Below are 13,108 nucleotides of genomic sequence, written 5' to 3'. Positions count from 1 at the left end.
TCCAAACCAACAAAAACACAGCTTTATGAATTGTGCAGATAGCATTTATTTCATATAAAAGCGTATCAAAATCTTACAAAAAACATAATAGCAACATATTATCTAGACATAATTGCCTAATGCTACATATTAAAAAACTATCTTAAGGCAAAATACTGGCTTTCCCAGGGCACTCTGAAGTGTGTAGCTCACATGTGAATGTCAATATGGATGTAATACAATATATTCATACCAAAGTATGCACAGCTTATGATGTGGAAAAAAAAACCCTGTAGAATTGACCATAAATGTTATTTTATGAAAACTGATTTAACTCTTGCAAAAGGTCTTGAATATGCAGTACAAGAGAAGATATTTTTCATTATATTGGGGGAAAAGTCATTGAATATATGCTAATATCAAGATCATGGCAGTTAAGGACATGTGGACGGCTTGGCCTGTATTAATGTACCTAACTGAAACATAATCTAAGGCAAATTCACGTGACCATATAAACTTTAAATATGATTTTCAGCTCTGTTCTGATAACAGACCAGTCTGAGTATTGACATAGTCTCCATACAAATTCACATAATTCAATATGGGTTTAAAAATGTTTAAAATTGTTGTGACATTATATGAATATTTGAGAAAATGTACCGAAGTCTGTACCACAAATTTCATGTAAAATGAACATACATTCTTTGATTTCTGAGCTATACTTTGTAAAACAAACAAACAAAAAAATCCATTTAAAATTTAAATTTTCAAAAGTCTCAATTTTCAATACTATCAGTGACAATTTTTCATATGATTTCATTTTAACATAAAATTACAAACATACTCTGTGCTAAGAGGGATGTTGAACAAACGAATGCAATATGCGAAATAGAAGAACACACAGATAAAAAAAAAACACGTGTTGGAAATGATTAGTGCAATGATTTCATATATACAAAACAACAATAACAAACACAAATAATACTGTGCTTGAGTCGAGGCCCTGCTGAACCATGACAGTACCCGGCCCGGTGTTTACGTCCTAACCATGTCTTATCTAGTGCCCTATTTAGGCTGATTTGTAACACCCCATGTTAACCACTGTTACAGAAACCATAAAACTGGTCTCGGACATGACATGTTAAGAAAACTCCAGTACCTATTGAATAAAGTGTGTATTCATTTCATAGTTACTTTATTCTACTGCCAGGTAGGTAGACAGGTAAAGTGACAGAACTTCTTCTAATGGTGTCCAAAATTGTACTGAGGATTTGGTTTTGTTGAACTTCAGAGCCGGTTTACAAAGATAGGTGGTATATAATGACTATTTTCTCCAACTTAGATTAGATTAGCCATTTGCTTTCTCCTAAATCGCTGACAAGACATTTTTCAACTTTGTACCTGGTGTTTTCTGTCTATGGCTTGTATAGAAAGCCAGAAGTGCTTCAAGTTGGCTCATGTTACTGTCTTTGGAAATGTTGGATTGAAGAGATCTGAAGAGGCATACAGTAAAAAATAATAATTAAAAAAAAAAACCTCAAGTGGAATCTCAAAGCCGTCTTAAGTGAAAACAGGCTTAAAGATGTTTGATTCCCTTCTACAGATGATCATGGCAGTGATCTGCTGGCAAAGCTGCTCTCATGCCATCGACATTTACGCATTATTAATAAATGGCTCGAGAGCTAGTATCTCCTGAGGACCTCCTAATACTTGATTCACATGTGGTAGTTTAGCTTGGTGTTATGCTAGCTTATCAGATTCAGCTTTCTTCTCCAATAATGGTTTTACTTTCAACAGGTAGATGTTTGTGTGTGTCAGCAGTCTTGATGTGAAGTTGTCTTTTAAATGGGGCTTGCACTAAAACTTCAACCTTGAGATATGACTATTACAGCCATTATTTGCTATTTGGTTTGTGTGAATTATACAAATACAAATTTGCAATGGGGAGGCCAAGCTGGGCCTCAGAATATTGCAGAAGTTAACATTCCCCTTGACAATGATGGAAGAGGTCTAATGGCTCTGCCACCTACTTCGTGGCATCTCTAACCATGTATTTGGGTGGCATGGTGGTGCAGAGGGTAGCGTTGCAACCTCTGAGTGGGTTTCCTCCAGGGTCTCTGGTTTCTTCCCACCTCCCAAAAACATGCATATAGGTGTATTGGCTACAATAAATCGCCCCTAGTTGTGAATGAGTGTGTGCATGCGTGTGTGTGTGTGTGTGTGTGTGTGCATTGTGCCCTGTCATCCAGGGTGTATTCCCGCCCCATGCCCAGTGTTCCCAGGAAAGACTCTGGATCCACTGTGACCCTGATCAGAATAAATCAGTTACTGAAGATAGATGAATGAATGGAAAAGTTTAAAAATTCAGAAATCCCTCAATCAAACCAGAACTAGAACTGTGTGGAAAAGACGTGCAAAGTCAGAAGAACGTTGACACAGAGGACGCTAAACATCAAAGCCTAAACTACAATCCAACCTTACTCCAGGCATGATGAGTTCAGAGAAACATTGGATGTGGTACACATACGATAAGCTTGGTTTATGGAATGTCAGGGGAAGTGTGTGCTTCCACGAACAGAAGAGGTGGAAATGAAGGACAATGGGACAAAGGACAAATCTCTAACTCAATCCTTCTTCAAGCTAACTGTTTAGGCAGTACAGTGCCTGTATATGTCTACTGTCTTTCATTCAGTTTAAGTGTCACTACCACATCATTCTCTTGCCCCCTGGGCCCTCTCTCTCCTCGGAAGTGTTCATCTCAGAGGTTGGCACAGGGGTTGCAAGAGTGGACGGTTGGAGTAATAAAGTCGGCGTTGAGCCTGTGAGATTCAGGCTTTCTAGCGAATCGGCATTGAGTAGGCGCTGGCTCTCGTGTTGGGGGCAGATGACGTAACGGCCTGGTGGGTGAATCTCTGCCGTTGCCACTGTTTCTGTTCCCTTCAATGGCCCCAGAGAGCACATTCCACTTGCTATGTTGGGCTCCCGTCCCCCGACGGCCCCCAGCTCTCCTGATGACTCCTCCATGTTGACATAGAGGATCTCGTCAGGGTCCTGCGGGTCAGGAAGCTCTTCCAGGGCTTTCTCAAGCTGGCAACACAAGACCTCAAAGCTCGGCCGGTCCTTCGGGCTGAGCAACCAGCAGGAGAACATCAAGGAGTATCTGGAGGAACGACAACACATTATAACATAAATATGTGCACATATCCACAAGTATGTAACTCCTATTAAAACAGCTGCTCAAAAAACACACTCACATGCTGTCCAGGCAGTCCGGAGGCTGTTTCAGGCGGTTGCCTTGCCTCAGGTAGTCGTAAATCTCACTGTTCTCCACACCGGGGTACGGAGTCTGACCACGTGTAGCGATTTCCCACATCGTCACACCAAAGGACCACTGAAAAAAAGATACACACGGTTTATTGGCTTAGATTATATGAATTTAAAAACTCTGTGTCTGTATTACATCTGTATTTCAACACGTCTATGGTACGTTCTAATTTTAGGATGCTTAAGTTTGGCTTTGTAGTAAACATGCACTCATTTAAATTCCACTGAAGAAAAAAAAAAATATAATAATAATAATAATAATAATAATAATAATAATAATAATACAAAACAATCAATAAATACATACACAACATATTTTCTCTAAAAAAAACAATTTTTATATAAGATTTTATATTAAAATAAAATATAACAATGTTACTATTTATATTAAAAATAATTGTAATATAATAAAATACTATATATTATTTTATATTTAAAAATATATGTAAAATAATGTAATACAAGATAAAAATCAGTGTAATGTATTATGCAGATTTATAAATATTTCTACATTTATAAAAACAATGCAAATATAAAAATACTGTTTTACTTAACTTTTTTTAAAATTAACTAACACTTAACCTTTTTTAAATCTAATATTCCAATCTGTGCATATAGTAATTAGAGAGAGATTACACAAACACACACACATACACACACACACACACGCGCGCGGTTGGCTTACCACATCACTCTTGGTGGTGTAAACTCTGTCTGCCAGGCTTTCAATCGCGATCCACTTGACAGGCATTTTTGAGATGCGGCCCTGCCTGTAGTAATCACCGTTGTAAATCTTCTTAGAGAGCCCGAAGTCAGCAACACACACGTTCATGTTCTCGTTTAACATGCAGTTACGTGCAGCCAAGTCTCTATGGATGAAGTTCTTGCTGCTCAGGTACTCCATTCCTCGAGCGATATCTGTCATAAACTTCACCAGCATCTGAGATGGTAGATACTGCAAAAACAAAAACAAAGATGAAGATTTAAAATTTGTACAACAGTATAACTGTAAAGACATCTCACTGAATGAAACGGTACATTAGGGGGCGGTAGAGTACATTCTCTATTCAGTCAAAATCAAAAGATTGGTTATGTTAGTCACAGTCCTAACAGCCTGACCACATATCTGAAGATGCAACATGTCCCAGCTCGACCTCAGCAGTTTCAGATGAGTTCACTGATATTGAGCACATTCAGAAAAAATGTACATGAATGAAAACAATGTCGTAATCCATTAGGGACCTATTTTTAACAGGCGTGATATATAAAATATCAGTATGTCATAGGGAAGAGCACGAAAGCGCTATAATGATGTGGTTTCAGTGTATGTTGAAGGTCAATTGTTTTCTGAAGAGGTAAAGAATTAAAGGTAAAGAATTCTAATGAAAAGACTGAGAAATAAAACATTTCAGGATGTATTAGCAAGGCTTCACATTTAAAAGCCTGCGATATCATTGATTTTGAACCATTAAATTCTATGAACTGTGTAGACGCCATGCCAAAAATATTGGAAATGGTCTAATGCACTTACCTAAACATCTAAGCAAAGCAAAAGGTGAGTCTTTAGTTTCATTCTTTATGTAATTTATGTAATGGGGGTGGGGTGGGAATGATAAAGTAAGACTTATATAGAGCTTTTAACAATAGATATTTTCCTTAAACAGCTTTACGGGTATCTGGGTCTCCTTTTAGATCCCTAATGTGGAAGGAAGGAAGGAAACCTTTAGAGGAACTAGATTTTTGATTATTATAGCATTGACTTTTTTTTTTTTAATTACTGGTATATAGTGGTTATAAAAGCTGCCACTTGTTCTCCTTTTTCAGCCTTATATCTGTTCTTAAACTCTTCCACAGGAAGTGTGTGTGCGTGTATGGGTGTGTGTATGTGTATGTGTATGTGTGGGCTACAAAAACTGACATCTTTCCAAGTGAAAATATCTTGAATAAAGTCAAATTTATCTAGTATTTCCTATTATAAGATTGCAGTAAACCAAATATAAGATTATTAAACCTATTTTGGGGCATTTTTACTCATTTGAAGCTTCACATTTTCTTATTCTATTGGTAGGTAATTTTGTTTCTTTCTAGAAATAAATGCTTAAAATGAGCAAAATTATCAGCCAATAGATATTATAAGCTTGAAATGAGTAAAAAGAAAAGTCTAGAAATAGGTTTAATAATCTTATATTTGGTTTATGGTAATCTTATAATAGGAAATACTAGATAAATTTCTATATTCAATATATTTTCACTTGCTAAGATGTCGTATTTTGGAGTGTGTGTGTGTTTGTGTGTGTGTGTGTGTGTGTGTGTGTGTGTGTAAAGCAGAGCAGACACTCACTACAGGCGAGTCTCCAAGTCTTGAATAGAGCAGGTAGCTGTGCAGGTCTCCGTGTTTCATGTAGGGCAGAATCACTACAGGAGATGGAAAGCCTTCGCTCTCTACAGTCTGCAAACACACTCCTGCAACAAACACACACACACACACACACACACAGGTCTAAGATCTAATGTCCATCTTTATCAGATACTAGGTAAACATGCATATTAGTTTTTTTATTAATAATCTTATAACACTTTATTAGCTTTTGGTAGCTTTTACCATATAGGGGCATGTTAGAAACGATTAGATTATCTTCACTCTGCTTAATATCATTTGTAAAAAAAGGAAAAGTATAATTGTTTGTAAAATGACTCTGATTTCACTTGTATGCCTCTTTTTGGTACCTCCAACGGTCAGTAAGCTTTGCTTATTTAACCAAGAACCATGAATAATCGCTGATATACAGATATACAGTCAGTAAGTTTTCCAACACAGGAGAGTTGTCAGGAGAGAGACTTCAGAGTGATAACAGCAATGATGTGTCATTGTTTTGTTTTGATGAATTATTATTCACGGTTACGAATCAGTTAGATCCAGTGAGTTTGCAGGAAAATGATACATTTGCTTGTGCAGGATTTACTTTTCTTACCTAGTAGCCTCATGACATTCTGATGGTCAAACTCCTTCATACAGGCTGCTTCTCTCAGAAAGTCCTCCATCTCAGTGCGTGTACAAATAGCAACTGAAAAAAAAAGTTTTTTGAATAGAAAAATTTATGAATAGAGTATGAAGCAACTACGCAAGGCCTGTGTAATGAGGATTTGATTAATTTTCATATGTTGTGTCCCAAAGTCCCAAGACTCACTCTTCATCGTCTTGACTGCTACTTTAAGCACCGAGTCCTCTTGAGTCAGCAGACCTTCCATAACAGAGCCAAACTCACCTGCACACACACACACACACACACACACACATTATTTTACATGCCTGTATAGTATAACTAAGGCTGTAAAGCTTATGGATGTGAAGCCATGCTCACCCTCTCCAAGTGTTTTTCCCAGGGTTAGTTTGTGTCTGTCCACCATTACGTCTTGCAGCTTCTGTTTGAGTTCATCACTTATGCCCAGTGAGTTCACTGTAGAGAGAAACACACACTGATGAATGGCTTTGTACAGACTTGAGCTCACCTTTTTTATCCCAGATAATAGACAAGATTTGATTAGCTAGCAGACTTCAGACTGACTAGCTGCTCAACAGGCTACATGTACATGTACAATATGCTGCATTGTCCCAAATGTAGGTTTTTCTCAACAACTGGCACTCATTACAATAAATTTTACTCTAAAAGACTCTATCATTTGCAATGCACCAATGAACTGAAGGTTTCGTGCCTAGAGTGCCAAGAAACTCGTGCTACGTGTGAAATCTTCGGTCATTGCCCTTGAACTGATTCTGATCTTACCGGCAGAGATGAAAAACAGTCATATCAGTTCAGATTTATTCATATTCATTAGTGTATCAAAACACAATTCAGGTCAGGACTTTATACTGTACATTTACTAGAAGATGAGAAATCACTCACAAACACAGCATGACTAAATGAAACTGGAAAAGTCTGTTCTCTCTTTAAACATTCCCACAAGAGAGAAGAGTGGAAGGGAGGTAACTGCCAGGGAATTTAGCCAGAATGGGACTGTCACACACACTCCCACACGCACTAGACGCAAGAAAAATAAAACGTGTTTCATTTTACACAAAAGCCTGATTTCATTTCTCCCTGTCTCTGATAAAGCATTATGTCATACTTCACTTAAACCTTCTGCTTCACACAAAAACAAGTGAGGTCAGAGAACGCGAGCCAGTCCACTACCTTCAGCCAATTGAATTAGTTATGTAGGTCAAACGTGCTGGAAAATCAAGGGTGGGAAAGATGGAAGGAATAAAACACAATGGCTGCTAAAGGAAAATAATTAATGATAGGGTGGTGTGCTGCTGTGCAGCTGTTCCCACTGCAGCATGTACCAAAGTATTTTATTCCTTATTTTATTCCTTACACGTTGACTGACATATATTCCTTCCATTTGACGCAGGTGTTCTTCCACTTATATCACAGCAGAGAAGAACACAGAACGACACGTCATACTGTTTATTCATTTATAGTTACTTCTGATGTTGTGGAACACCCAACAAGTTAGTTCCTGTTATGAATCCGTCAACAGTCTCTCTCCTGACGTCTCCCTCTATTGAGGTTAATAAGAGAAAAAAAATGCAGCTTTTTATGCTACCAAGAAATGAAAACCCCTCAGTCCTGAAGACTTTCCTGTGCCGGAATCTGTAACAACACATCGGAAGAGTTCTTCTAACGCTTTATAAACATCTTTAAATCTGTTTACGTGGAGCATCTGCCAGGCAAGTTCTAAGTTAAGTGTAAGTTGTTGCTATTGAAACAACAACGTATTAGAACAAGCACGTTAATATAAACCTGTGATTTGGGTTTTAGCCAGCAGTGCTGTCCGAGCTGCCATGATAGAAAATTAATCAATTCCTTCTGACCAATCAGAATCAAGAATTGAACAATGCTGTGGTTTATGAATATTGTAGGTTTGCTGAAAAGAGCTAGCAAAGATGAAGAAGTCTCAAATGTAGAAATTATACAAAAAAAACTGTTTTCAATTATAACATTTTACACAAATAAACAATTTAATAAATGGTATAAAAAGAGACTTGAATATCCAGTCATCTGTTTTCTACTGCAAATGGTAATGGTGAAGAAATAATATTTTTTTACATCATCACATCTTATACCAATGATATAAAATTTTGAAAAAACAATGCTGAACTTCTATTTTATACTGGAAAAATCAAATATTCTGGAAAATCAAGCATTAAATTTAACAATGGTGACTTTGCTGTCTTAAGAGATTTTCATTTTATCTCATAAAAGGTGTATACCATTCCACTAAATACCTAGCTAGCTTATGGGGAAATTATAATTGTATATATATTGTATATTGTATTTCTTCAATACCAACCCTGTCACATGGCATTTAATTAAACTGATGCTGCCTTCAAGTGCTAACAGAATTATTGTAAATATACGTTGCATGAACTATAAGTTCCACATGAATGACCCTTCATGCCATAATTAGAACTGTTCTGAATCCTGAGTTAACCCTTTCATCATTGTGGAGGAAAGAGGGATCAGGGGGATATTTTTTTATATTTTATATCTCATTTTACATTTAGTCTCTGATGAGGTCATATCCACATTTACATACCAAATGCTGGTTGAATAGTGTGCACTTTTACATTATTTATTGAGAGATGTTCTGTGGATAGTGGCATAAGCTAGCTAATGTTGAAAGAAGGAACATAGGAACATTCAAAGAGCATGTGAAGGCAGCACGAGTTTATCCAGATCAGCTAGATAAAGTTATTTAGGGTCAAAATTCCTCAAGCAGTATTCTAGTACTGAAAAAAACTTCTCTAATGACATGTTTTGATAGATGAGAACTGACAAAATATTACTTTATAGTAAGGGTGAATGTCGAAGTAATTGTTCATTTCAATTAGAATAACAGTTCAAGCAGTAGAATAAAGTTACTCAAGCAACTTTATGCATGAAATAACACAGTAATTTGGCATGAAAAGAGCCCGTGGCCCATAATTCATCGTCCTATCTTCCTAAAAGGCTGTCCTGGAGCACATCTGGTGTGTATGTGTATGTGTATGTAGCCATCACTAGTGTTTTCCTGCAGCTGTGAGCTAACCGTAAACTCTGTGGCATGCACACAAGTATGTGTTCAGTCCTCGAACATGCTCCCACATGCTGAGCTCAAGTGCATGTTTGTTCTTGTGGGAAAGTACACTTGTACGCATGAGCAGGTGTCTAAACCAATGAACAACTCTAGAGAATATAGTCTAATTCCTTCCTCTCTTCATTTAAATTGCTTTTCTGAGTTTCTTCTCTAACCGTTGTGTTGTCAGCATTCGTGCTTTTTTTTTTTTCTCAGCCACTTAGTCACAAAGGCAAGTTGAGACTCAGTAGGGAGGGTAATATAAAAGAAGCACTGTCTGAACTAGAACATGTATTGACACTATGAAATGTGATGCCAACTCATGTGTGTGTGTGTGTCTATTCTTGAGAGCATACAGGTGCGTATCCATGCTAAGTGTACATTTCCACATTGAGACGAGGTTCAAATCTAAAGTGTTCTTACTAAAGCTGAAGTCATTTTAATGGAGCAATTCGTAATGTTTAGAGCTTTCTGCTGCTTGAGAGGGAATTCGTAATCAAAACACTCATAAGATATGAGTTCCTTGCCAGCTGATCCCACCCTGCAGTTCAAACTACATACATGCAAACTACATCAGAAGTGGAAAATCAGAACTCAGAATTATGTCATTTTTGATTTCCATGGATGCCTCCATGGTTTTCTTTGTTAGCAACAGGCTACTCACGTAGCTGTGATGAGTGAGGTACGTATATCTACCTCCTCAACCTCCTTACAAAATCTATAGTCAGCATTAGTGTTAGCAAATATGTCTGTATTTTGACTGATCTAAAGAAAATACTTGTGCATACAGCAACAATAACTCATCTAAAAGTAAGGAGTGCTACTAGTGCTACCGTCCCAGCCATGTTGATTTGGCGTCATTTGCTGAACTTGGGTTTGTGGAGACCGTCCCGAGTTGACCAATAGGGATGTTTGTTAACAGTTCGGAAATTTCTGTTCGGAAAGTTCACAGGTTGCCTTTAAAAAAAAAAGATGAAGGACTGAGCAGCTTTGTTTCGGTTGGGGGGTGGAGTTAATTTCTGGGCCAGAAAAACAGCAACAGAAACCTAAAATAAAGAAACTAGGGGTGTGAAAATGCTACTCAAATCAGAGAATCAGCCCAACAGTCGAAAAGGATAATGGTTGAAAACCCATACTGCCACAATGCACACGACAATCGATTTACACTCCCTGCTTCTGACATGCATGTATGTGTGTGTTTGTCTCACGTCTTAAGTCAAAAGTTTGGAAATACTTCAGATTCAAGAAAGAAATGGCAAGGAAATGTAAAATACTCTGACAGCACCATAAACCTACACACCTACGAAGGTGGTGATATACTGTGTATGATAGTGGAGAGATGTTTTAAAATGGTTGTTTCTCACAAAATAAATGTTAAATTTAACTGGACCAAATAACACTGGATTGGACCTAAATCGAATTGTACCAAATTGGTGGTAGAACAAAATAGTGAACTGAAGTGTATTGATTCAATTTATATAGATTTTGTATCATATTGTATACTATTGTTTCGCCATGTGTATTGCCTCTTCAGAAAGAAGGAGATTCACAACAAGTGAGTTCCCTTATGCCTTGCATGACAAATAACAGTTTTTTTTTAAGGTATCTTTTAGAAACACTTCTAAACATTACAAAGTGCACCTTTAAGAAACACCCTAAACAGCTTAACCCTGAGAACTGACAGCGAGCAGGAAACAACTTTACAAACATACAAAAGTGAAATAAAATAAAGCATAAATTTAGCAGTGAACTCTGGGAATGGGTCAAGGGGTGAAGGGATGCCTGGCTTTTAAATTTTGGACACACGGTTCAAAGTTAAATATAAAATAAATAAATGTACTTCCAAATTAGGCCAAAATTTGACCCTATGGTGGCGCTACAGCGTTGGCAGCACTTGGCCCAAATTTGGTCCGAATGTTCCTTAGACCCTCCCCAATCAGTGTGCCAAATTTCACAACTTTTTACCAGACGGTTCTATGGGCTGCCATAGACACCCTAGCCAGAAGAAGAAGAAGAAGAAGAAGAGGTAGAAAAACAGTAGGGTGCTTGGCCGCCTAATAATAATATTAATAAGCATTTGGCATACTTTCTAATTGTAATAGAATCAGATCTAACAGAATGAAATATACTACTTAATGCAATTTAATGAAAGTATTTTTGAACTTTACATAAACCCAAAATCACTGCAGTACCAAAATGAGAGCATCTTTCAAGCAATCTGTCTAAGAGCTTGAGGCAACTGATAGTTTTCGGAAACACATTCCGGCATTCCACGTTCACATTTTTCAAAAATACTGCTAGGCAGAAACCATACACCTTAAGTATAGGGGTCAAGATTCTGACAGTGCTGCAGAGAACACTGATGAGTTTCACGGGTTCGGTTTCCATCATGTTTGAACATGCTGAGAGATTGCAAGCAAAGCACTGACAGTGTGGAGAACTTAGTACACTCAAAATACTACATCAGCAGATGTTGACATGCTGGAGAAGTCGCAGGTAGAGGCCAGATTTGTCATTTTGTGTGATTTGGTCAAACAAACCTGTCTCTAATTGAGTGATAGCTTCAGATTAAAGTTTAAGATGGCATCAGACTCACATGTGGCTTCGTTGGTGCGGCGGCTGTAGGTGCGACGAGCTCGATACCGAACCACCAGCTCTCCACTCTCCATCATGGGCTCAAACGCCTCACTGTCAGCATACAATTTAAATACAGCAGTGTGTCGTTAGATAGTCCCTTACAATTTCAATCATTAGCGTGAAAATATTTAGCATGAAAATGTCAATTGGGTCAAGATATGAAAAACAAAACAGTTGTATGAAAGGAAAGGGAAAATATACTCAAATATACTCCATAAGTCCCATGGAGACATGTTTGTTGTCCAACATATGTTTGCTTATAATTTTACTAAAGCTACATGGATAATGTAGCTATCACATAATCTCATCCAAAATCGTTTCGTAAATTTCATCAGCGATGTCACTCAAGACTCACCAATGGTTTAATACTTACTGTATTCTTTAAACATGAATAAAACATTTAGCTGTAATGTTATTTTGGATGATACTGCATTCTCTAACGTTAAGTAATTCTAACAAACAAATGTTAACAAAGTAGCAAAAAGGTTATAGTATTAAACACACAACTAACACATTATAATTTTTTACCCATTTTCTTAGCGCGGTTTGATAATTCAGGTCCCTAGGTCTCACCTCCAAAAGTTCGAAGTAGTAGATAGTAGTAGAAACTGGTGATGTGGATGGTAATATAGTTCCACTTTTACCTTAAATATGGACTAATTTATGCAAATATGGAATAGTTTTCATAGCTTAACCATTTCAACTGAAGATGTGTCATTTATTTACAGAAAAAAATAAGATTGGATAAGATTATTTGTTATGTAGATCACCCTCATAGCTGTGGAGCAAGTGCTAAACTACTAAACAACAAACTAAATCACTTTGCTCATTGATCATATTGAGCGTAAGTGGAAAATCACGGGGATACTGAACACTGAGTTTTTTCTTTGGCGCATCAGCCTCGCTATTACTCACCCAAACCGTGTTTCTTTCCGCCTCAGTTTGGCCATGTATACTGCCATGAGCACTGCCAGAGCTATAGCTACTGCCACGGCCATGACCACGTACCACCAGTGCCAGGACAATGACGGAGGAGAGGAGCGACCTG

At 37.4% G+C, this 13,108-nt stretch overlaps 1 protein-coding gene and 1 non-coding gene across 2 annotated transcripts in view; one reads left to right on the top strand and one right to left on the bottom strand.

Annotated features, from left to right (window-relative positions):
• Positions 1-22: 22 nt before the first annotated feature.
• Positions 23-13,108, bottom strand: part of LOC113543083 (tyrosine-protein kinase receptor UFO) — a 37,901-nt gene continuing 24,815 nt past the window's right edge. Inside the window, exons 11-19 of the mRNA XM_026941090.3 lie at positions 12,976-13,105; positions 12,020-12,111; positions 6,666-6,761; positions 6,492-6,569; positions 6,276-6,368; positions 5,645-5,766; positions 3,989-4,258; positions 3,234-3,370; positions 23-3,139 (exon numbers count right to left, since the gene is read on the bottom strand). Coding sequence (XP_026796891.3) covers positions 2,683-3,139; positions 3,234-3,370; positions 3,989-4,258; positions 5,645-5,766; positions 6,276-6,368; positions 6,492-6,569; positions 6,666-6,761; positions 12,020-12,111; positions 12,976-13,105 — 1,475 coding nt within the window. The 3' untranslated portion in view covers positions 23-2,682. The remainder of the gene's footprint in view (positions 3,140-3,233; positions 3,371-3,988; positions 4,259-5,644; positions 5,767-6,275; positions 6,369-6,491; positions 6,570-6,665; positions 6,762-12,019; positions 12,112-12,975; positions 13,106-13,108) is intronic.
• On the top strand, positions 1,946-2,037 carry LOC113543404 (U6atac minor spliceosomal RNA). The gene has a single exon (XR_003404412.1). It is a non-coding gene; the product is annotated as a U6atac minor spliceosomal RNA (small nuclear RNA).

The sequence above is a fragment of the Pangasianodon hypophthalmus genome, chromosome 21, assembly GCF_027358585.1.
Source record: "Pangasianodon hypophthalmus isolate fPanHyp1 chromosome 21, fPanHyp1.pri, whole genome shotgun sequence".
NCBI classification, from domain to species: Eukaryota; Metazoa; Chordata; class Actinopteri; order Siluriformes; family Pangasiidae; genus Pangasianodon; species Pangasianodon hypophthalmus.
The sequence above is the reverse complement of the archived record's forward strand: the minus strand, read 5'-3'. Positions and strand labels throughout refer to the sequence as shown.